Below are 26,631 nucleotides of genomic sequence, written 5' to 3' on the forward strand. Positions count from 1 at the left end.
GACCTTCAAAGCAATCTTCTTTTATTTAAGCTACTCTGAGGAAGCAGAAACCCAACACAAGAAGAACAACCCACTCCAGAAAGCAGGAAATCACCAGAAATTTCTTTGTTAACATGACAAAGATTTGTGAATATACTCAGACCTCAGAAAAACATCAGTTAAGAAACTGATTATAATGAATTGGTTATAATGAACTGGTTATAATGAATATTGAGTAAGAAGGAATCAAAGAATCCTAATTCTAAATATCAACTAAACTTTCAAGAACTCCTGACTAGGGAAAGTTACTTAAATACTGTTATGCACGAACAACAATTTAGTTAAGCATAAGCTCTGACAGAGCCACAACAAAGACTGCTAGATCACTGATTAAGCATGACACAGCTAAAAGTCACTGTTAATTACAACATGCATGAACGAATGGTGCAGACAAAAGGCAAATGTTGTCAGAATTTTCTCTTGAATTTATGAGCATTTGTATTAAGAAATCATCATGCAACCCTGAATGATGACTCTAAAGGCCTAAGTCAATCCCCCCAACAGAACAGTGCCAGTTTCCAGAACTCTGCTTGTATTAGCTATACTTCTCCATTTACATACAAAGTAACCACTTTAGGTGACAACACTTCTGTAACTTCAACAGGAATCACTGGGATCTTAGAGGATGAACAGGGACATTGAGACTGACTCAGATTGTCCATTTCATTACTGCAAGAAAAAGCTCTCTCCAGTTTAACCACTGAAGTATCAACAACAGAGTGCTTACAATTCATCTACAAGGAGCCTAGTAATGCCTTCCCGATGGTGAGAAAGCCGCTGCAGTGCGAAGTAATAGCAGAAAATTAGCATCTCTGTTATGAAAGAAGACTGAAGAGATGGCATTTTATGAAGTCTACTAAATCTGTTTTTATTTACAATGCTAGCAGACTTCTAGTTGAGCACTGCATTTCATCTTGACCAGTCCAACTAACCTGAAACTTCTAACACCAACAAAAACAATCATCATACTGATTTCCAGATTCCTCTGCCTTACAACTCTAAACCATTGTCCCTAGACATTATATGGGTGAAGAAATACTGGTTCTATAGAAGAGAAGAAGGCTGGCTCTTTGAACAGGGAAGACAGAGCTGCACCCCAGCTGCTGTCTCACTTTGTCCTTTAAGTGAGAGAGCAGCTGGAGTACATTAAAAGCACTTTCTAGATGGAAGATGACCTACCTGATGGAGATCTTATGTGTTGGAATTAAGAAGAGAACATGCAAAGGGGATGTTATAGGGCATGTCTACTATAGGCCACCATGAGGAACAAACAGATCAGGCCCTCTAGAGACACAGAGCAGCTGCCTCACACTTGCAGGACCTGATCCTTGTGGAGGTCTTCAACCACTCCAGTATCTGTTGGAAGGACATCACAGCACGACTGCAATCCAAGAAGCTCCTGGAGTGCTTTCAAGGTAACTCCCTCCTCCAAGTGACAAAGGAGCACACAAGGACACAAGGAGAGGTGCTATAGGGGACTTCATAATTACCAACAAGAGGGGCTCAGTTGGGATGTGAGGGTCAAAGAAAGCCTTGGCTGCACTAACCTTAACATGGTGCAGTTTGAGATCCTTAGGGCAGGGAGAAGATCAAAAACAAGCTCGTGACCCTGGGCCTCAGCAAAGCAAACTTTGGCCTCTTAAAATATCTGCTCGGAGGAGTCCCATGGTGTATGAACCAGGAGAGTAAATGAGCCCAAGAAAGCCTGTTAATATTGAAAGATCATTCCCTCCCAAACTCAAGAGCTCTCCATCCCACTGAAGATGAAGTTAGGCAAAAATGCCAGGAAGCCTACGTGGATGATCAAGATACTCCTAGACAAATTCAAACACAAAAAGAAAACATACAGAAGTCACAGCACCAGGGTAAGCCACAGCACAACCCACCATTAAGCATTACCTGAGCATCACAGGGCAATGTAAGAAAAGCTAAAGCCCAAATGGAACTGAATCAGGCAAGTAACATCCAAGGTAACAAGAAGATCTTCTAGAAGTGCTTAGGAAATAAAAAGATAACTAGGGAAAATGTGGGCCCATTGCTCAAAAGACATGAGGCCTAGTTACACAGGACACAGAAGAGGTTGAAGTACTGAATAACTCCTTTGCTATGGTCTTTACTGGCAAGACTGGTCTTTAGCAACTCCAGGCCCCAGAGAGCAGGGGTAAAGTCTGAAGTACTAAAGACATTCCCCTACTGGAAGAGGATTACTCTGCAGAATACTTATGTGAACTGGAATACTTAAACCCACAGGCTGTGATGGCTTTGATGCATCAAGAGGTTCTGATCAAGCTGGCAGATGCCACTGTGAGCCTCTTAGTCTCTGAACTATCATGGTGACTGGGTGAGGTGCCTGAGGACTGGAGCAAAGCAAATTTCACTCCTATCTTAAAGACAGGCAAGTAAGAGGAGGACCTAGGGAACTATAGGCTGGTCAGCTTGCTCTGATCCCTGGGAAAGTGAGGAAATTATTGTTAACTATTTTTAGGCACTATTAAAGACAAGAAAATCATCAACAGCAGTCAGCACTGGCTTCACAAAAGGGAAAACACGCTTCTCCAACTTGACAAACTTCAGTGCTGAAGTGTCTGGCATGGTGGATGACTGAAGCGTAGGGGAAATTGCCCACCTGGACTTCAAGTAAGACCACTGACACTGCCTCTCACAGGATGCTCAAAAATAAGTTGCTGATGCTCAGGCTGGATAAACAGAGAGTGAGGTGGAGTGAAAACTGTCTCAGTGAATGGGCTCAGAGGATGGTGATCAGTGGGAATTCTGGTGATTACACAACACTAGGAGAAGTGGCTGATACGCTAGGGAGCTGTGCTGCCATACAGAGTGACCTTAAAAAAATGGGACAAGTACCTCATAAAGAGGAAGTACAATGTCTTGCACCTGGGAAGGAACAGCCCCAGGAATCAGCACGCATTGGAGACCAGTCAGACAGAACACAGCTTTGCAGCAAAGGACCTGGGGTTCTGGTGGACCATGCGCCAGCAGTGTGCTCTTGTGGCAAAGAAAGCCAGTGGTGTTCTGGGCTACACTGAACAGAGAGCTGCCAGCAGGTCAAGGATTGTGATCCTTTGCCTTAACCCAGCACCAGTGACCAGTTTTCAGCTCCACACATGCACACACAGAAAAAATCTCAGTAAATGGTTACAAAGAGGAAGGGAGAAAGGCTGAGAAAGATGGAACTGTTCAGCCTGGAGAAGGGTAGGGTAATGGGGGACAGATCTTAGGAATATCCATGAATACCTGAAGGGAACCTGAAAGGATGATGGAGCCATGCAATGGCAGGATGAGAGACAGTGGGCATAAATTCAAATGCAGGAACTTCCTCATAAACATCAGGAACCACTGAAACATTTTTCACTGTGAGGATCACCAACCACAAGTTACCCAGAGATTTAACTGTGGAGTCACTATTAAAGAACTGGTCCTGTGTGGACATGGTCCTGAGCAACCAGCTGTACCACAGTCCTGCTTAAGATGACCTCCAGAGGTCTCTTTCAACCTCATTCAGACTGCGATTCCTGTCTGCAGATACCTACCATTGTAGTACTTGTCAATGCCTACATCTGAGAAAAATCAGCAGAAAAGTAAACTTATCTGCATCGTTCTGAACATAAAAATGGCAAAATTTACCAGATGAAAAAATATTTTGCTTATTCTTTGAAAAACTTTTGGGGGCAAAAAGCCTTTAAAATATAAATAATTCTGTCCTTGTACAGTTCCCTTACATCCCTAAAAATACATGTCTAAAATAAAACACATCTTCAGAAGGTGATACTCAAAGGACTACAAGCTCAGTATCTAAACATAAGTAATTGTCTGAAAGCCTGTAACCACAAATATTTAGAATCCATAATATTTTCCTCTTTACTAGTCTTGTAGCTCTTCAATATCCCAAAAAGGGTACAGTACCCAAACAATTTTAGGTGCAGGCACCTAAAATTTATCTGGCATTTGTGATAAAACCATTTATCTGGCATTTGTGATAAATGTGTACATTTATCACAAATGCCAGATTCAAAACTTAGCACAAACAGTAACAGTCATATTAAAGGATTAAAATATTGTCCTTTATCATTGTTTGAAACAACGATACAGCAGCATTGCAGATTGATATATAAACAGAAAAGTTTTGTGGGATCTTTTTTTTTACACATATAACTCTTTCAGGATTTACCAGAGTAGCAGCTGTCAAGAATCACAAATTTAGGCTTTATGTGTGGGGTTCTAGAAATCACAACTGCAAACAAGGGCATGTCAAGTTTAAAAACCTGGGATCTGTGAACACTTAGTGTTAGGAACATATCACTGACATCCAGAGGTGCAAATCAGAACTGCAATACCAAGCCACCAAAAAAATAAAGTCATCCAAATGCAGAACTTCCAACGGTTGATGCTATGTTTGAAAGTTGCAGAGTCTAAGAAAAACTCAGAGAGACTGTAAAAATTTCAGCATGTCACTGAGTTAAATAATACATCACAGTGCGACTGATTGTGAAGTAAACACTACCTGTGTTTTTATGAAAGATCATAACACTTTTGAATCCCCAAAAAGGTGAACAAACACCCTTCCACATCACCTCTTCACTCAAGTTCCTTATTAGGTTTGAAGAGTCATTCATTTTCTTCCACAGAATTCTTTGAAAATTAAGAAAACTAGAAGATTAGAATAGAGAACCTATTTATAACTAATTTCAGACAATGCATTAGTGATGAGTAATCCACTTCAAGCATCACTTTTTATCTAGGGGTCTAGGGTAAAACAGTTAACCACAGAACAGCACGCTCCACGTCATTCTGCTAAACTGCTAACTCAGTTTCTCCTGTTCCCAAGGTCCATCAAGACAGTGAGAGTTAACATTTTCAATTAAAGTATTTCTGTTGAAACTTGAAGAAGTGCATTTTAAACCACTGATGGTTAGGGATGGGGGAAAACCACCTCCTTTGACAAGAGTAGTTTAAAATAATTATAGAATTCTGCTGCATAAAATAAGAGATCCATTAAAATAGCTATTAGAAAACATAACAAACTATCTGCATGTCTTCATCTCTCTTACAGTTACAAAAGACTAGCATAACTGTAAGCTAGCAAAACAATTATACACTAATTATGAAAAGGGACACACAGCTCGACAGAGTAATTGTGACAACTTTCTAAATTCTGTCTTACAGTATAAAAATCTCCTAAACATGGCAGCCTTTGCATTAGAACAACAAACAAAAACTCTAAAAGAAGGAAGCAAGCTCATTATATCATGATACCCGTAAATCATAGAATTTTGATGTAATTCTCAAATATAGGTATTTTCTCTTCAAAGCATTTAAATGAATACATGCTTCAAGAAAGAACAGAAAGACAATATTTCAGAAATGAGACTATTTAAAATATACTTCCACCATTAAAGCAAGTTCCGAGGCTTCTTACCACTTCTGTTGATGTTTCTGCATGCTCAGAAGTAACATGTTCTTGAAGAGATGTTTCCGTATAACCCATTTTCCCACAATAAGGACAAGTGAAAGACTGTGGCTGCTCTACAGAGAAAGCTTCTCCACCATAGTACAAATCTGAAACAGGAAGAAATTAAATTGAGGTTACTTTAAAGAATATCACCATTAATTTTGTTCACATCAACCTCAGTTTTTACATGTACTTCACTGTAAGCCCTGCTAAATTAAATTAGTTTTTTTAATGAATATTCAATGAAAATATTAATTGAATATTCAGGCTATATCCAGGAGGGGTGTAGTTACTGATAAAAAAAACAGAGACTACATTTAATTTTGATTAGCACACATAACTTAGTTTTCTAATATTTACTAGAAAAAAAGACTTCCATCATGATGCTGTTGATACTGGCAAACTTTCACTTTTCCATTACTGTTCTTATCCCACATAGAGGGTCAACTATGGTATGATATTTTTTATGATGAAATTTCAAAAGCTGAACTCTTGACAAAACCTCAAATTCAGATCAAAATTTAGAAGGTCTTGGTGACACCAAATGTCAGTATTTATGCCATAGTTGAACCACTGCTTTGCAGTAAGTAGTTTCAGAAATGTCTCAATTATATAACGTAGAAGTTTGATAATGGGAAAGGAATCTGAGTATCTGTTAAACACTGGCTTTAACTTTTAGGTGTAGTGAATGTGAGCACTTGTGCATCACTGATGAAAAGCAGGCACTTTTAAGCTGCTAACACAGAAGTTCCCCAAACTTCAGATGAAATTTTATTAAACCATGCAAGAAGACAACATTATTCTCTCTCATCCTGTACAGGTATTTTATATTTTGCAGGAAACATGAATAAGCTTCTCATTCACATCATTATTAAAAACAAATCCTAAAAAACCAACCAAACAAGAAAACCTCTTAAATATCATATTGCTTAAAAACCTCTACCTATGAAACACACCGAGAATGAACCTATATATTTTCAAGTAAGGCAACAGCACCAACTCCAGCTTCACACCTGAGCAAAAGGCTCAGGGCCGCAACCCATCTGAAGAGAGTTGTAAATAGATGAGCATGCACATAGAGGTATCTTTTCCTTGGATACACTGTTAGCTCAATCCAGATTATCAAGAATCTTAGCAGTACCCACAGTTCTATCACAGAGGGGGGAGGTCTGACAAGACTGTCAAATCCTGTCTTGTTCCTTGTTTTCAAAGAATACAAAAAAACCCATTTATTCACTAATGAAATAAAAATCTGAGTTCTCTGCAGTCTCCTGATCATACCTCTGGCATGTTCTCCCACTCATACCTCCTTCCACATCCTCTTGTAATATACATCAAACATACATGAGAATGCCAAACAAATATGACTTTGTCTGGAAAAAGAAATATTAAGAAGCATGTAGAAGTTAAAGCTGGCAAATCTAGATATTTTTCCTTTTAAGTATACACCTCCCTTTTTATTTCCTTTTCAACTTTAATCTCTCTTACAACCAAAAGTTCTTTTCTAATGTGAAATACAGATCACCAGATAAAATTTCCTTTAAATGAAAATCTAAGTTAAAAAAATAAGGTTGGTTATCAAGTGGTCGCATGAATCTTTGTGTCTGATTTTAGCACTGAATGGGTATTTCTCCACATGTTCTTTCTACAAGCACATAAAAAATCCTACAATTATGAACAGTCATGTCCCCGACTACCAAGGGGTCCTTTGCTAATGAAGTTAACTAAGAATTAGAGGCAATATGGGAAGAAACAGAAACACCATGCTTCCCTGGCTGCAGCTACAACTGTGTTACCATTCTTCATTTACAAATCTATCAGTTTAGAATGCAATGTGCCCATGATTGAAGAATTGTTTCTTTTGAACACAAAGAAATCTTTCAGATTCTGAAATTTTGGTTCATTTCAAAGACAAAAGCAGGAGTCCATAATTCTTCAAACTCCTCTAGACCTCTAAAGCCCTCTGTTCAAGATGTCTAGGAAGACAAGTAAAAGTATTTAGTAAAGAAGTAAAACCAGATTCAGTTGCATCCCTCTAGGCTAAGATTCGTGACCTATATTCCTTATCAATTAAGGGAGGAATAAAAAGGAGCAGAAGGATCACAACACTGTCTGATGAGGACCCAATAGTAGTTTATGAAGTCAGTTTTCAAGCACAGCAGTGTTTAGACATTATAGCTTCTTCCTGGTGGGGAAAAAACTCCAAGAAACAACCTGAATTAAATGTGAAAATACAACCAAAAACATCAGCAGTTGTGCTTTTCTATCCATCTATAGCTACAAAAGTTAAACGAATACTTAATATTAAAATCTAACTAGCGCATTCTTAAAATTAGTAGGTTAGTGACAAAACAGAAATATCACAGAATTTCTTAGATAAAAATCAATCTTTCAAAGAGACATCTGATTCAGGATTACATTTTCTAACAGCTTGTATTTTTTGTTAAGACATAATTCTTTACTAGAGTACAGAGCAGTATGGAATTGTAGTTTCACTTTTCTTCATATAAGTAATATAATTTCAATGTGATATATATATAGAGAGATAAAAATGTTGGTATGATACAAGTATAGTGTAGTTATTTAATCTTCTTCAAAGTTTGAAGAAACCAAATGGTGGCAACACACCATTTAACAAAACAAAGTATGTATGTTCTTGTATCATTTATCAAGCAGCCATATTACCCTCAAAGCTGCTTCAGAGTCTTGATCCAAAAAAATGACAATGCTCAGACTTAGCATGACACACATTTAGCACGCATATCTTGCTCCAGTGTGTGAAAAAAAAAACCCCAAATCAAAAAACCCACAAAAATCTCAAGCTGAATTCTGGTGAATCCAGTCAATCCCACACTACATATTATTATGGTACCCATTATTTAATCAGTTCCCTCTGCCTAGGGAACAAAGGTGGCAGGATCTGTCTGTTGGGCACAAAAGGTGGCAGGATCTTCTGTCACACATGCACCTTAGCTGACAAGTGAAGGCACTTGTGAACCATGGTAGGTTCTGTATACTTTGATGAAAGTAACACAATACAATTTCTGGCAGAGAATCCTACTAACCAATTTGTATTACTTTCTTTGTCAGTGTAGCCACTTTAAAATGATGTGGTAATGGGCAAGCCACAAGCTTAGACCCTAAAGCATCCCAACAATTTAAAATGCTTTTTTAAGAAAAAGGAAACTAGGACATTTGCTGTGAACTTCTCCATTGTCCTGACAAATTGATCTACAAAGACCAGAGAAGTACAAGTGTCTGCCTGGTAAGCACATGCCTGTTCTTTACACAGGCCTATAACAATTCTACTCTTGACTCTACAGTTTGACCTTCCTGAAATAAGACTCTACAGTTTGACCCCTCTGAAATAAACTAGTTGGATTTGTGCTTTAAAGACCACTTCTCATTACATATTAGACTTGATACTTTATTTTAAGCTCTGTCCCTCTTACAGCAGCGTATCACTCAGCATATAATTTTTTCCAGTATCTCTTGTGGGGGCTGAGGAACAACAGCACTGCCATTGTTCTGGACCCCATCTTGCTTAAAAATGAATACATATAGGTTATATACTGACTCCTGAAAGATAATTATGGCAACCAGATGGTGCAAGAGTGAACATACACAGCCAGAAAATACTGGAGTTCTTTACTTGTTTTCAGTGTTCTCATATTGGCTCCAAAATAGCCTGAATCTCAGGGAAAAAAAATCAAAATGTGTCAAGCTGACAACAAAAGCTCTTTCAGCATACCTGAAAAAGTCCATCTTCTTGCAGTATATTCTGCAACATTATTACAGTACCTAGGAACTCTAAGAACTGATCGCAACTTTCACAGAGGTAAACAGCATGTGACTTTTTCTATGCTAAAAGGATCATCCGTGCTGGCAGCTGTCCACCACAAACAATTTGGTTGCAGCTTCAGGCAGACTACTTAAGTGAACTCCACTGATACCCACACCTAGACAGTGCTGGCTGGAGTGGTGGTGGGATTTAATGGTACAGGGCCCTTATCATCATAGCAGATGGATTTTGGGCAAATGATTCACTGATCTTCTCGCGCACTTTTAAAATCAGAAAAATGACAGTGACTTCCTTTGAAGTGCTTGCATCAGAAGGATTCCCCATTTTGCTTCCTTTTCATTGATAAAATACTAATTTTTCACTAGCTGTCCATTTTCCTCCATATCATAAGCAAAAACTGCAAGTTTATTGCTATTAAAATATTTTCATATTGAAACAAACCTGTCTACAGATGACAGTATTGAAGTTTGTCGCTAGCCAAGTAAACCACAATTCACACACCCAGTTACACTAACAGCCTTCCAGTCTGTGTTTCTAGTAACATCTTCCTTACTTAAGAACATTCCCTACTCATACTGTCATTACTGCAAACGCTCTTTTTTCATTTGACTTCCCACATCACCTGGAAACTACTGGAGACTTTATTAGTTCTGGGCTTTTTCAGCTGGGATACAGTTAATTTTTCTTCACAGTGTGAAGTATGAGGCTATCTTTTGGATTTGTGTTGAACACAGGGCTGACAATATCAAGATGTTTTTGTTACTGCTGAGCAGGGCTTATACAGAGCCAAGGCCTTTTCTGCTTTTTGCACTGCTACAATAATGAGGAAGTTGGGATGCATGGGAGACTGGGAGGAAACATAGTCAGGAGAGGTCACCCCAACTGACCAAAGGGAGATTCTGGACCATAATGATACCAAAGTTCAGGATATAATGTATATGAAGGGAGAAAGAAGGAGGAAGAGGGCATATTTGAAGTGATGCTGTTTGCCCTCCCAAGTCACCACGAAGCATGATGAGACCCTGCTCTCCAGAGATTTCTGACTACCCGTCTTCCTTGTTTTGCTTTGCTTGCATGCACCATTTTCGCTTTCCCTATTAAACTGTCTGTCTCAAGACAAGACTTTTCAGCTTTTACCCTTCCAGTTCTCTCCCTGATTCTGCTGGTGGAGAATGAGCAAGTGGCTGTGTGGGGCTTGGCTGCTGGCTGGGAATAAACCACTTAGTTGCAAATTTTACCCTTGAGATTATTTTCTTCTCAGACATTAATATCTAACCTTGGCGATTTTTAATATCCACTAATACAACTATCCTAACAACCCCAAATCGGGTACTTTTAGATTACTTCTACCATTTATTATTGATTTTCTAATTAAATTTAACATTTCTTAGCGCCTAATTTTTTTGCACGTTCCTCAAAGTCACATGCTCTCCTTGGCCACACAAGGCCCTTTGAAAAGTCACCAGTTTCTTTAAGCATCTATACAATACTGTAATGTACACGCCTTAAGGTGTATTCTATTCTAAATCTAGAGTATTCTAGAACTCTAAAATCAAAACATTTTATGAACGATGTCACAGATCTTTCTCAACTCTAAAGAACATGTCATTATCAATTTTTCCAATTCATTCTCTATTCTATAAGCTTGTAAGGTCAGTAGTAATTCTATGCCATCAAACTTTGCCATGGCTCACAATTTGGTGATATTAATTATTCTGCAGAGTTAATAAAACCAGAAGTTTTACTGTAGAGCTGAGCTGCAGTATTTTCTTTCCTGATGCTAGTTCTGTGGGAGCAATACTTAGATATCTAGCCATATGAAATTTATAGACCTTGTTCTCTTATTTTCATTTAGAGAATAAACAGCATAAACATCAAGCGAAATAGAAGTTGTCCTTCAAATCCTATTACCCACCTCAATACTTCACTGTGAACCTTCTTAATGCATACTTAGATAGTAAAAAATAACCCCTCTGTGTCTCTACAACACACACACATAAAAGGAATTAAGCCAAAGGTACATTTATCAAAGACAACTGAAAGAGAAGTACTCAAGTAGCAAGAAACAAAACATAATTCTTAGTCATTCTCAGTTTCCAATTATAGGCATTTTTTTAAAAAAGTATAATTTAGAACAAGCTCTCATTGCAGCACACTGAAATCTGTGATATTTAATGTATGTTTCAGTCTTCTTACCCCCGTGATTAGTATTCAGTATTTACAGCAATGCTGTCCTTTTAGCCCATGTCTAATATTCAAAAATACTTGTTGCTAACAGGTTAAGAAGTTTCAACTGTGCATTTGAAACAGTGACCTCAATTGCTAATACCGTACACAAAGGAATAAAGAAAAGCCGGACAAGAAACATGTAAGTTAAAACAGGGGCATGTATTTTTGATAATGCAATAAATTATTTCCTTTTGAACTACCGACTCCTGTGATCTGGAGTCACGACCAGGCAGTCTCAGGGCAAGAGGTGCCCTGACAGTGAAAAGTAAAACTGAAGACAGCTTCATATAAAGGCTGTTTTAAGGAACTGCATGTTTCTATACGTAGCTATTCGCAAAATTTTAGACCAATAAAGTATAAATTTTACCTCTGTTCTAATCAAAAAGGTAAAGAATTTAGGACTTTTGAGAAGCCATCATATTTAAAGGATTCAAAAAATGAAGATTACAGCTGCAAGCACTAGGAAAAAATACTGAAATGCTAGTCCCATGTGTTTGACATCAAAAGAAAATACATGTCCAGCATCAGCAACATCATGGAGCAGTGGACTGTCACAAAATAATTTCTCACAAGTTACAACCTATTTCAACTACAATGCAACAGAAACAACTAAGTGGACAGGACATATTACAGATAGGTAATATGATAATTGACTCTCACAATAAGGGGATGAATATTGTGTGTATGTTAAGAGAAGTTATATTGATGTATGGTTACATTATGGTGGTTATGTTATTATGGTTATGTTATTGGTTATGTTATTGTTTAGATGTCCACTGTTCTCCCCATGGGTCCCCCCCTCCCCCCTCTGTGTTGTTGCCACCGGACAGCCTGGGTTGTCCAGGACACCTGGAGAGAAGGCGTGTATGTGTGCCCCTTGCATGGGGCAGCTGAGAATGGGAAAAGTGTGTTGGTAGGGGGGGTGTGGTATGACAACACCTGACCTCCAATCGAGCTGCCAGAAAGCAGTCTGCACCAATAGACAGCAAAGAAGAGTTGACTGACAGACTTTGGAAGGGTCCAGGGTTGCCTGAGGCAAGCCCAAGGGTATAAAAGGCAGAGCAGCCACTTTGTGGGTGAGCACATGGCAGTTTAGTTCTACACTCCCAGTGCTGTCTTTTTTCCTTATTCAGTCCTTTGTTGTATTTTGTTAAGGTTTAATAAACCTTTGAAATTCCTAAAGTGAGCGGCTGTTTTTCACAAATGGGGACTCGTCCAAGATAAAAACCTCATCTCCATGGCCCAAAGGAGATTTCGGAAGGGAGGCATGCCCTGCCGCAAGTTCAGCGGCTCCATCGACTTCTCTTCAGGTCACTGGTGATTGTAGGTTGACACCCTGGGAGCAGCAAAAGACTGAACAATGAAAAAGAAGAGCGGGAAGAGGGGAAAGTTTTTCATCTCCTGCAAAACTGCAGACAAAAAGATCTGGAGGATTGTGAGCATTTGCACTTGTAGGAACCAAGAGTGTGTTTGGGGTGTGAGTGAAGTGGCTAGTGCATGAGTGGGACTTGGGAGAAAAAGCACCATCCTCATAATTGTTTTGGCCAGACTGATCACCTGTAATCCAAGTGCATGAACCTCAGACTCCAGGCAAGTAGGGCATGGGATCTGTTCCTGGTCAGGTGGAGCTTAAAAATATTGGATGGTTGGGCAGATAGAGAGCAGGACACAAAGAGGGAAGTAGGGGAGCTTCAAAAGGTGGGACATGAGTGAAAGAAGGGTAGGAAAAAAGCCATGGGCAGTGAGAGGCTGCCACTGGCAGCAGTCACTGGGAAACGCCAAGTGCAGTAGTGCCCAGCAGGGCTGACCCAGTTGCGCAGGGCTTCCAAACTGGGAACTGCCGACTGGTGGGGGCTGCGCTGGTGGACAGGGGAGTTCAGGGCATGTGGGGATGCTGGAGTCTCCAACTGCCAAACAGCAGGGACCAGAAGTAGAGGAAAGCTGAAGAAGTGGAAAGTGGCAGTGAGAGGCAACGGCGACTGAGAGATGCTGAGCACAGTAGTGCCTGGCAGAGCTGACCCAGTTGCGTGCGTTTCCAAACCAGGAACTGCTGAGTGGTGGGGGCCACGTGCGTAGATCTGAAGTTTCCGGGCATGCAGGGCTGCTGGTAGTGAGAGCCGCAAGTGGAGGGGACCATGGACAGGGAGTCGTGGAGTTTCCAGACCGGAGACTCTGGGGGCGCCACATGGGACAACAGCACACAGCAGTGCTTGGTATGATAAGCTTCCAGTGCTGCCAACTCAATGAGAGGGCGCAGTGGAGACCCGATGCACTGAGTGTGGCTGCACGCAGTCCAGCTAGCAGTTGGGGATCGGCCCAGTGGTACGAGTGTCTCCAGACTGCAGGTGAGAGTGAATGTACGTAAGGCAGGGGAAGGTAGTGGCACTCAGCATGATAAGCTTCCAGTGCTGCTGATCCAGTTGAGGGGGGGCAGCAGTTGCTTAGAGTGCAGTAGGCATGGCTGCGCGCTGCTCTGCTAAACTTCCAGCTCTGCCGACCCAGTTGAGGGGGTAGGCCAAGTTATACAGGTATCTCCAGACTGCAGGCAGGTTGGTTGTTTGCTTTTGTTCTTTTCTTGAAGAAGGCAATGTTTTTTTCCTCTTCTTTTTCTCTTTCTTTTCTTTTTTTTCCTCTTCTTTTTCTCTTTTTCTAACTGTTAGAGAGGTGGGCTTTGTTGAGAAGACCTGTCATTAGCTGTTATGGAGTTGGGCTTTTGCTGTGAGAGGAGCTGCTGTCACCTACACTTCCCTTTCCCTTTATCTCTTGAACCACTGAACAGCCTCACTGTGGCAGCAAGAGCTAGGACAAAGAATTAGTCCCTTTAGAGTACATGGTCTCCTCCTATGGCCAGTGCTACCTACATGAGAGGTGGAGAGGTTAACCAGAGCCCTTCTACTGCAGACTAGAATAGAAGCCAACCAAGACACAGACCCCCATATACTCTGCCAGTTCCTGTAGGAATTGGCTGCTGCAAAGGAGCAGATTAAGGCAGGCCAGAACTAGATATTCCATAGAAAATTTGACTTCTAGAGCAGTAAGGTAGAGCTGTTGCTAGTTCCTACCGCAGCATCCCATGATGTAAGAGGTGAAGAATGCCACGTGTGCTATGCACTGGCAGTGGTCCTCAATAAATCCCTCTAATCCTCTTCTTTGTGCTAGTCAAGCTCTTGGGAAAGACAAGACGACAAAAAGTGCTAAGTTTTGTGCCCTCCTGCCCTTGTACGGTAAGGGGCAAGAGGCAAGAATCCAGCACAGTCTCTCTTTAACCTTTCCTTTAAGACAGCATTATCTATTCCCACCCCAAAGGCACAGAGGGTGAAATATTGCTTAGAGAGGGGGTGGTAGCAGGCAGTAGATGTCCTACTACTCTCCTTCCAGAAGGGCTCTGGGGAGTGCTGTGCATGTGTGTGAGTCTGTGCATGTGTGTGCCAGGGTGTGTGTCTGCACATGTTGTGTGTGCCAGTGTGCACGGCTCTGTGTACACATACAAGTGCTAAGGCACGCATGTGTGCACAGCTGCGTGCATGTGTCTTTTCTGGTGTGCCCAGATATAAGTGTACATATCCTGCTTTGCAGTGTACAGGTATGCTACTGTGCACAGCACTGTGCACATGGATATGCTGACATGCGCATATGTTGCGTGCACTTTTGTGTGCGTATGTGTTAAATGTGCCCGCACAATTGTGAAAAGATCTGTGCTTGTGAGTGTGCACAGGCTCTGCATGTGTGAGCACAGCCCTGTGTGCGATATGTGTGTGTTGATGTATATGACATTGCACACACTGATGTGGACAACTGTGTACACGTGTGCTGGAGTGCATGGGTTAGGCCCGCAGGCATGAGCTACTAGCATGTAGCAGGGCTCTGTGCAGCTGAGCAGGTGCTTGTATTAGCTCTGCATATGTCCCTGGGTGCACGCCCAGAGACGTGGCTCCAGAATCGTGGCTCTAGATACACAGTTCTGCACATCTGGCTGATGTCCCACCTAGGAAAAACAGATGTGTGCATGTTTGTATGTGTGTCACTACTGAGCTCTGCTGGTTGGAGTGGTCCCTAGCTCTCTGTGTACACTCTGTTCTCAGAGAAAGAATTTGACTCCACATTTTCCTTCTACAACTGTTAAAGCAAAGACAGACTGTCTGCCCTAGAAAGAAGGTGAGGCATCCTAGGCACAGCCAGTCCCTTTGTCTCTTTTCTCTAAGAGAACTGCCCTTTCCATGATCCCACAGGCTACACAGCCTAGCACAGATGAGGACCCACCTGATTACAGGAAGAGCGAGCAGCTATAGCCAAAAAGCTTTTGCCAAAGCCGGAAAGTTGGGGGATGCTGATGGCAAATCCTGATGTGGCATTGCCTTCCGCTAGTCACTGTCCCTTGTGCTGTTGGGTGGGTAACAGCTGAAGATCTCCTTCCTCCCTAGACCGGCTCTACCTTGACCAAAAAGGAAATCCCTTTCGCCTTTTTAGTAGTTGCCAGTCCTTCTGTCACCTTTCTCACAAAGTCACCCTCTTCCATCCTACGTGAAGCCCATGGTGTGAATGCAGCAGTGTCCCCAATCTGTGACAGCAGTAACTAGATCAGTGGCAACTGCTGCTTGTGCCTTTTACTTGCCAGCACAAAACCACAACATTTTCTCTTGTCCCAGGAGAAGCCCATGCCACTAGGACATCCCCACAGCCTAGAGTGGCAGACATCCAGGTCTTGCCAGCACAGACAAAGCCTAGAGCATCCTAGAGACCCTAAGAACCAAAAATCGGGGTTGGGGGGGGCGCTGTAAGCATTGCTGCCTTAAGAAATCAGAGCCTGGATAAAGCCACCTGTTTATTGGATGAAAACTACTTGCACTTTTGGGGTTTTTTGATGCTGATGGCTTTCTTTTTCCATGTAAGCTCAACTAGGATAACTGTAGTATCTCTGCCAGATATGAGGACCAGGGGACACCTGCCTGCAATGGTTCATAAGCTGGCATTGCAGTTCTGGCCAGGCTGGCAAGAAGATTGCCTGACCTCTGCTGCTCTTCCTCTTCAGAACACTCTCTATGACAAAATTAAGAGGCCAGTGAAAGAATCCACAGAATAAAACCATAATACCCACACTGAGTGAGAAGTAACCAGAAAAGCCCTAAGATGTCCAAAAAGTAGAGTCAAGCTTCCACAGGCCAGCTCGAGGACTGTTTACGTAACACCTTGAGCAAGAAATTTAAATTGTATTGGTCACTGATGTAATTGTCCTATTTCAATGCATAGAAGTTACAAGTGTCTGTTGAGGGGAAGTATATGGGGAACAGCGAGAAGTGCTGAAGTAGTTCACTTGAGAATTAACAAGTGGAGTATGACAAGAACTAGAGGGCAAGACCAAGCTAGCCCCTATGTTCGCCATCGAGAAGGTTACATAGCCCTGCTGCGGGCAGCAACCCTGTAGGCATGGTAAAGGGGGTAAAACCTGTACCACATCTCTGTTACTCCCTTTTGTTGCTCAAACCAATTCAGCTCACATACTCCACCAATCATCTTGCTAAGAGAAAACCTGAGGGTTTTTTTCTTTTTCCCACTGTCTTTATCCACATCAACAGATGCTATTATGAGTCATCCAAAATCAAGTTTGACTCAACAGAAGCATGAGTAGGTCATCAAAATCAAAAATGAGAGCTAACTGCTCAAGCCAAATCACTTATAGAAAAGGAAAAGGGGGGTTTGTTATAGATAGGTAATATGGTAATTGGCTCTCACAATTAGGGGATGAATATTGTGTGTATGTTAAGAGAAGTTTTATTGATGTATGTTTACATTATGGTGGTTTGTTTTTTAGATGTCCACTGTCATCCCCATGGTCCCCCCTCTGTGTTGCTGCCACCGGACAGCCTGGGCTGTCCAGGACACCTGGAGAGAAGGCGTGTATGTGTGCCCCTTGCATGGGGCAGCTGAGAATGGGAAAAGTGTGTTGGTAGGGGGGGTGTGGTATGACAACACCTGACCTCCAATCAAGCTGCCAGAAAGCAGTCTGCACCAATAGACAGCAAAGAAGAGTTGACTGACAGACTTTGGGAGGGTCCAGGAGCAGCCATTTTGTGGGTGAGCACATGGCAGTTTAGTTCCACGCTCCCAGCACTGTCCTTTTTCCTTATTCAGTCCTTTGTTGTATTTTGTTAAGGTTTAATAAACCTCTAAAATTTTTTAAGTGAGCGGTCATTTTTTAAAGACACAAGAACAATTATTATTTATTTTAAATATTGACAAGGCTTTAAAGTTAGAAATAACTCTTGGATTAGGAGATCTACAAAGGAATTCCAGAAAGACTACATTCTAGTCCTTACCACTAATCTCTCATACTCATTACAGCCCATCACTACCTTTCCTATATTTACAGTCTCACAAAAACTACAAATGAACTACCTTCCTATAAAATCTCACCAGGATTTTTTTTCTGCTTGTGGATTGTGGCACTTTTAACAGGTAGTCACTGTTATTAAGTGTGTTTATTAGTTTGATAATCTGCTGTAATCAGACCAAAATAACAAAATCAGAAATATATATGCATCAGTTAAAAAAAATAAAGTAGTTCTTCTATCAAAGAAAACATGCCTGCCTATTAGAACTCAAGATCTTAGCCCTTATTTTTAGTGCACTAACAGGGGAAGTGATTAATAATTAGAAACATGAAAATCAGCATTATGTTTGTGGACACAATACAGCAACAAATTACTGGAGTTTAAAATGATCACTTACCAAAATCTACTCTTGTTAGTATGCACTGCATTGGATGGTCAGTTGTATGCCTTGTTGTTGTTGCACCACTTTCATAACAAGTTGCACACAGATCGTAATCGTAGCAAATTAAACACTTGTACCGGCGACCTCGAAAATTTCCTTTTAAACATGCATCACAGCTGACACCTGTAAACAAATAAAATTGCTTTAAGACAGCAACAAATGCACTTATTTTTTATGAGGAAGATTTGTTGCTATTGCCTCTCAATAACTACTAAGAGCCAACCATGTCTGACATGTGCAGCTGATACAAGACTCAAATTTTTAAATGCATCTTTAAAAGACACCATTCTCCCAAAATTAGGATCTTGAATTCTTGAGGCACACTCAAGCACCTGAAAGAACAACAGGTTAAGTTCTAAAAGCTCTTTGGCTGCATCTTCCTACAGACACCTTTACCTCATAGTATCAACTGGTATTTTGATGTTCAGTCAGGAATTGTGCCCTTTTAAAAGCCAAACTGTATAATGGCTGACCGAGAGGAAAGAAAAACAACAATCAACCACTGCCAAAAACGTACTAATTTTTCAGCCTTTAATTCAACACTTCCTAATATTTTAATTCTGAATAACATAATAGCCAGACATTTCATATGGTGTGGAAATCAGGATGTTTTCCCATGCTCTTTTAATTTAGCCTGCATCAGTTCTCTCCATTCTATTTTTCCTTTAGACTCATTCTTTGCAATGTAAAGTTGTCACATGTGCATGTGTATCTGACAAAGGTTTTATAGCTTCAAGAAGTTTTCATTTTTCTCTGTATGGTTTCAGTTCTCTCTGGATTGCCTGGTTAAGTGCAGAAATGGCATCATCTTGTAACCTGCAAAGGCTAACACAAATGTCTTTCAACTGCAGCAGCAAATTAAGGGCCTTCACAAAAGAAACTACAGTGTACAACTAAGGCAGGATTTGGATCAACACCTTCTTTTGGCATCACTTAAGATTTCTTCTTCACAGTCTGGCAAAAGCAGAGACAATTTTAGAGCAAAATGCCAGAACAGAAGAGTCACATTAGCCATATCCCTATTTTTTTTAAGCCTAGTTGTCAGAGGACTGGTGCGAGTTACAGAATTTTTTTTGCCTTTTTTTTTACTACTCCACTTGGTAGCATCTAATATAAGCTTTACCACAAGTAATTCAGAAACACATTAATACGCAATTTCTTTTGAATCTCTCCAAATTGTTCAAACAATTGCATCATTACATTCAGAGGAGCAGTGAGCAAAATTATTTTATCATTTTTGCCTTTAGTTTCTCCACCTACGAGGACAGCTTCAGGCACTAATAGCTTCTAATGTCTAAGCACGGTGCTTACGTGAATACTGAACCTATTTTTTATTCACCTCACTGCTTATATATTCTGCAAGCATCACTCTACATGGATTAGCATATTAGAAGAAAGTATCTCCAGAATCTTTGTTAATAGCTGAACTATGTTTTGAGGATGGCGTGTTACCATCTTCAAACTTGGTTTGGTTGGCTTAAAAAAGAAAAAAAAAGGTCCTTCTCCCTTAACTTTCTTTTCCCTGAAGTTTCATCCATCAACTCTGAAGGATTTTTAACAATCTGATGATTTACACACTGACAGCAGGCTAGTTTCTGAGAGCACTTTCTTGCTAAATCTGTAGTCTGAATTTCACTGCTTCAGTTGGTTTCTTTGCCTTTTTCCTCCCACACAGAGACCCACAAATTCTACCTATGCAGTGTGCAGATCTCCCCAACAATGAACGCTGTACATACAACACTTAGCAGCTACTGGCAGCACTGTGAGTCTCTTTGTTGCCCACTAAACTTTCTAGAAAACAGTTGATCAGCAAGTTAGATGTCCCATTGAAAGCAGACTAGTTCAACCTAGAGTCTATGTCAGACACTAACAGCTTTCCAACTGATGTACTAACTAACCCATGCTTCTCCAGAAGGTAGCATTTTTCCCACTCTTTTCATTTAAGCTTGGAATAACTGATTTAATGCAGATGTAAGCCTCTTAGCAACAAACTCCTGTCATATGTTCTCTCAAACATTTACATCATTCCTACTTGAAGACAGACATTTTTAAGAAGCTCTCATTTACAGATTTTCTTCATATCAATACTTCTCTATTGACTCTGACTCCATGATTTCAGAAGGCTGAACAAATCCTTTATTAAGCTATACTATATTACACCAATACTATATTAAAACTATACTAAAGAGATACTAAAGAAAAACCTGTGACCCTTGCCAGACAGTCACAACACAGCTTTGACCTAACTGGCCAATCACTCCAAAAAACCATCACTGGAGTCCAATTAACAAATCACTCTTAGTAAACAATCTCCATAACACATTCCACACAGGCCAAACAACAGGAGTAGCAAGTAGAGATAATTGTTTTCTCTTCTTTGTGCTTCTCACTGCCTTCCCCAGGAAAAATCCTGGGAGAGAGAATTATGTCTCTCTCTTCAGAGAATGTGAATACCACACTTCTCCACATTATTCCAAACTGCAATCTCCATATATGATGTGATACTAACTTCAGGGAAATTCAGCCATAAACATATGCCACAACAATGTTTGTATTTAAAACTTTAGAACATTTGCAGTGAAAATCTACCAGGTCTTCAAATATGATGAACTTTGTTACTTATCATCAATTATTAGAACCATCTGCTTCAAAGAGAAAAACATATTAACATAACACATCCCTATGGCTGGTGAAGTCAGACCAAGAGAACAGCAATGTTCTAGAGACAGCGTTCTTTCTACATCTCTCAAAGTTGGTATTTTACAACAATCACCACATCCTCTACTCTGAGGAACAGGCTGGCAGCAAGGGATGTACCACATTATGCTTATATCCTTATCTGTAGCAAAGAATGGAAACTGCAAAAGGGAAAATTATGAAATTATGAAATTTCGGAGTTAAATACATGGTTAAAGCCCCAGACCTTCTCTCAAATCCAGCAGGATCTCTTTTCCAGAAATTGTATTACTTATTTTCCGTTTATATAACAGTCTGAGCAAAGTCAGACCTGACAGTTCTTCCTGTTCCTTTTCAAGCCTATTACTTCGCTGCCAAAATCTTGACTATCTATCCAACATGTGATCTAGAAACTGAAATAACCAAATAATTTCCTCCCACCTTATTCTTTCTGTTATAACAAAAGCTTTTGATTTTAATCTTTAAAACTTTCATCTTTATATCAACTTAAATTCCAAAATTTAAGTTCATTCTGCCTCCAACCGCCAAAGATAACATTTTATTTAGCGCAGCATGTCTTTTAGTATGTGTCTATCCAACATTTCCCTGCGTTTTACATTTCGAAGGTATGTAACAGATTCAAGACCGTCAGATAGGGTGCATCCACATTAATCACGGGTTTTGTGAAAAACCCCCCCACATTCTGGAAAAGTTCACTTTAAAGCAGGGAACAAAAGCACAGAACCAGCCTAAGGAAAAGCATGAATACTCTGTGACAAGTATTTAGATACACTTCTGACTTGCAAGAAGTGTTACTATTGCCTTCTAAAATACTCACAGAATGAAATCCTATTAACCCAAAAGACTTGCTGTGCAATGAGAACTTCTGATTCACCTTATTGAAAATACTAGTTTGGAATGGTAAGAGTAAGAAATAGCAATTTTAGTTACAGATCACATTACATCGTACGTGGTATTTGAGGCATCCTCAAATTTTATTTTTTACTGCTATACAAGTACCAACATACAGTGCATAACACATAGCATCTAATTAAAACCTTTCTGATCAGCGTAAAATGCTCTTTTAATGCAATACTATTCCAGCAGAGGACAGCATTGTGCTAAAAACCTAAGGAACTCTGATAGTTAAAGGTGAACCAAACATCAGATTCTGAAAGTTTCTTCAGAAGTATTCCCTTGCAATATTATCAACTCTCAGTCTCTCTAGCTTTACTCTGAGTGAAGTGAGTCAGGACATACCTAACAGTCCCATCAATAAAGTATGTTCTACCCTTTCACTACAGAAGTCTTACTACATTTATATGAAGCCCACATCTCCTTTTCACCCAGGACAATTACTTCAGCATTTTACATGTTGAATGGTTTGTTGAGTGAGTCTAGGAAAAAAAAAGTTCTTTCCCAACAACTTTCATATTTTAATCCTGACAGCCAAACATACTTTGATCTTATGACACTGAACTGGTTTTGCTAGAAATTAACTAAAATGAATGTAATTGGTCCTGGGTTTAATAGATACACCAAAGAGAGCACATAATCTGAATTCATAACAGAGAGAATAACATATGGTTCAAATACTATACACACTAGGATCAATTTGTATTTACAACTACAAGCAAAGCTATAAGGTAACATCAGTGAAAGTGCCTGTAATGTCCCAAGCCATTACTGCCTTGGATAGACACACATTTGTAAAAAAAAGCAAAGGTTTTCTCCCCTACTTAGTGTCCTTGAGAACTAAGGGCAGTCAAAATAATAACAATGATATTTAAAGCCCAATAATCAGACCCAGACAAAAAATTACTTGAAAATTGTAGAAAACTCAGCACTTTTTTTCTTGTAAAGAGCATATGGTTAAAGACGAGTAATACAGAGATAGTGAAATAAGTTCCAGCCTTAACATGAGGCCTTGACTTTATCAATATTTTGAATGTATTGTTAAATTTTTAGAAATTTCCAAGAAAATACCAGTCATTAGGAAACATTTTAAACACATATAAAGCCAGCATCTGAAGTATTCAAACCATGAAAACTACAATTAGCTCCAGATAAGAATATTTAGTCATTCTGCTGTTCTGAGAATTAAATTCCTTTCTCTTAGCAATACACTAGAAGACACTAGTTTCATGGGTAGTTATTAGCATTTAGCATTCCTGTCAGCAGCTGAATATCCTAAACCCAACGTTCTGAATTCAGGTATACTGTTTTTTGTTCATCAGTGCTCAGAGTGAGAATCACTGTATTTCTTTAATGTACAACACAAATGCAAAATCAGGCAATCAATGATTTCTTCTCCAGAAAGAAAGTGCCAGCTACTTAAGAATTTCTTCCTAACCTACATGAAGTACTGAAAGGGTTCATCCTTCTAAAGACAAAAAGCATTACATGGAAGAGTACCACTCAGTTTCAAGGGACCAGACAAACATTAAGGTTTCTACCTTTTAAAAGCCCCAACTTAAGCATGCAAGTGAAAATTAGAAAGTTGTGCTGCCTCTTTTGTGGTACAAGAGTTTGCAACCTGTATACTGCACTTTATTTATATATTCAGAAGATCTTACATAACACTACTTTTAAAATGCATCTGATATGTTTTAGTGTAAGATGTCTTTTTAAAGGATCTCTCTGGGTTTGTTCAGTTTTAAATAAATTTGCTTGACATTAACTATCTCATCTGTAGTCTACATGACACACAGCAAGTCCAAACCTTAAGATACTCTACTTAAGCAATTCATTTGTTTCCAAGACTGAACAAAGGAAAATATATGCCATTTGATACTTAATAAAAAGAAATGCCAATTGTGTCCTACTTTAATAGATTCATTTCTCAATGCAGACCACTGCCTAGTTTGAGAGGTCAAATTCTAAGAACTCCTACTGTTTCAGTGAGCATTTCACCAGAAAAATCAACCAAATAGAACATTCATTTTTGTTTACTTCTCCTCGTGTTTACTAAAGCAAACTATGAAAATAAACATTAAAGACACCTACAACATAGAACCTACTTCATCACCATTGCAGCTACAAGTACTGAACTGAAAATTCATACATGATACTCCTGAAATAATCAAAAATTCTCTCTTGGCTGAACATGCAGAATCTTCTTACAGCAAAGTGGAAGAAGTAACCAGACTGAAAAGAACTAGTAGGACTAAAGTTGCAGGCAGGGATATTGTTGACTTGGGAAAAAAAAAGGGAGGAGGAAAGAGAGGAGGAAAGGAAGGGAGGTGGGCCTACAAAAGGCTTTTGTTTTCTTCACTGCACTCCTTCTTCCCCTCTGGAGTCTGGAGTAGAAACAGACACCTGAATCTGCTCACCTCTCTGTTTTCAACAATCTTCATGAAGCTCACTTGCATGGTGCCTAATACTTAGAATTACCAAATCACCAAGTTTGGAAAAGACCTTCACAGTCACCAAATCCAACTGTCCGCCCAGCAATACCACTGTAATCCCATAACAACTAAACCATATCACCCAGCACCAGATCCAGATGCATTTTGGATACCTGGCTCCCCTACCTGTCCCGCCCCAAGCAAACACTTCCAATTTTTGACTATCGTAAAAATTTTTTTTTCTGATATCTAATCTCAATCTTCCCTGTCTCAGCAGCAGGCCATTTCCTCTTGTCCTCTCACTGCATACATGCTGGAAGAGACAGACCCCCATCTCACTACAACATCCTTTCAGGTAGTTGTAGAGAGTGATGAGGTCCCCCTTGAGCCTCCTCAAGACTAAACAATCCCAGCTCCTTCAGCTATTCCATTTTTCTGGACTTTTTGAAGCCTTATTGCCCTCCTCTGGACACATGGCAGCACCTCAATGTCCTTTTTAAAGTGAGAAGACAAATGAACACAGTACTCGAGGCATGGCCTCAGCATTGCTGAGGACGGGGACAACCATTTCCCTGGCATAAAAATAAAGAACGTAACAGTACAGCTGGCCCAGCAAGTTTCAGCCTTGCTCCATGAACATCAGCCAGCCTGCTGCAAAAAGAAGTTTTTCCATTTCTGCTTTCACATCCCAGGTTGTGGAAGTTAGACACACAACAGTTTCAGTCATCTTGGGCATCAGGAACAAGTGATGAGCAAGCACTTGCAAAACATGCCCAACTCTATGCAGGAATCATGCAGGATTTACGGTCAAGCCAATCTGGATTTCCAATTTAATATTTAATACTATCTCACATATCTCTTATCACTCAATGTAATTTAACTTGGCCATCAAAAACATCACAACACAAAAACCTGCTGAAATTCTGTAAATACATTAAAAATAAACATATTGCAATAGAGCACAGGAAATTTTTAGTGTGGCAGCAGAGGAACTGGCACCAGACATGATTTCATTAACAGCTCTGTTAATCTGGAAGATGGCTAACAGCATGTGAACTCTATTAGCAGAAAAATACTTACATTGAGAAAGCTACCAACAGCTCCAGGGCAAGAAAGTAACAGTAAAAGCATTAAGCTACATCCTCTATCTAGTAAAATCAATGGCAAAGTTTCTCACTTAATAGGACAGGACCATGTTCCTCAGTTTTTTTCAGGGTGAGACAACAGAAATACACTGCTCAGGCAAGCACCAGCTAATAAAATTGGGGCGAGAGAAAGTCTATCACACACAAATGAGTTTTACAGGTATAAGAGACATGAAGAAAACTAAAATCCTAAAAAGAAATTAAATAAAAGAAGTGGTACTTCTCTGTAGTCCCCTAAAAAAATTAAGATACAGTGTTCTCCAAAAATAAACCTTGGTGCATTTGGATTGCTGTTATTTAGGAAGAGTGGCATAAAAAGGGAAAAACACACAAGGAGAATAAGACAAATGTCCCATCAGTCTTGGGAGACAATTAAGTAATACAGATCAGTTGAACAGAGAGAAGTAAACTTACTTGAAGAATGCTTTTCTATGAGTCACTGTTCCAGACAGATAAGAAAAAAACCAAAAATTTACAACACCTGGTAGAGGCTAAAAGAAGCTTAGCCAAAATTAACTATTTAGGTACACTTTAGACATAGCTCTCGTGTAAGGAATACACACTCAACTTTACTTCCTTTTGCACTATTAAACTCACTCCTGATCCTTTTAAACATCACCCAAATAGGCAAACATGGCAACCTTTTCCCACCCGTTGGAATGGGGAAAAGGCAAGATTTATTACAGGTAACAATGCAGAAAGTAGGCAATACTGGCTGGGAAACCAAAGGGCTGGAAGTGAAAGATAGAAGAAGTCTGCATGCAGCAAGTGCTCCAGCTTTAGTAGTAATGCTTTGTGATTGATTACATGTCTCATAATAGCTCAGACTTAAAAGACTTGCACCAAGTGGTCTGGAAATACACACTTCTCAGGTCATGAAAACACATCTAGAAAGCAGTTGGAAGAGGGAGGGAAATAAAAACAAGTGGTTCTTCTCATCATTAAAGAAAGCAGTAATGCCTAATACAAGGCAGTCACACCTAGATTCCTCCCAACCAACTCAGGCCATAGAGAGGAGCACAAAAACACTTTCGAACTTCAGTCTACTTTCAAAATCACCATTTTGAATGGCATCACATTACCATAAAAGGAATTTATCTTTCCTTAACACCACAAGAGGTCTAGTGCCTTGTAAAAATAATTAAGTCTCTCTGA

General features: G+C 39.9%; 1 protein-coding gene across 1 annotated transcript in view; it reads right to left on the minus strand.

The window, feature by feature from the left end:
* The window catches only part of LOC129133228 (E3 ubiquitin-protein ligase KCMF1), a 50,573-nt gene that overhangs the window by 9,229 nt on the left and 14,713 nt on the right, over nucleotides 1-26,631 (minus strand). The window contains exons 2-3 of the mRNA XM_054652864.2: nucleotides 18,264-18,431; nucleotides 5,474-5,613 (exon numbers count right to left, since the gene is read on the minus strand). Of these exons, the coding sequence (XP_054508839.2) occupies nucleotides 5,474-5,613; nucleotides 18,264-18,431 (308 nt within the window). The remainder of the gene's footprint in view (nucleotides 1-5,473; nucleotides 5,614-18,263; nucleotides 18,432-26,631) is intronic.

Source organism: Agelaius phoeniceus, chromosome Z, assembly GCF_051311805.1.
Source record: "Agelaius phoeniceus isolate bAgePho1 chromosome Z, bAgePho1.hap1, whole genome shotgun sequence".
Classification (NCBI taxonomy): Eukaryota; Metazoa; Chordata; class Aves; order Passeriformes; family Icteridae; genus Agelaius; species Agelaius phoeniceus.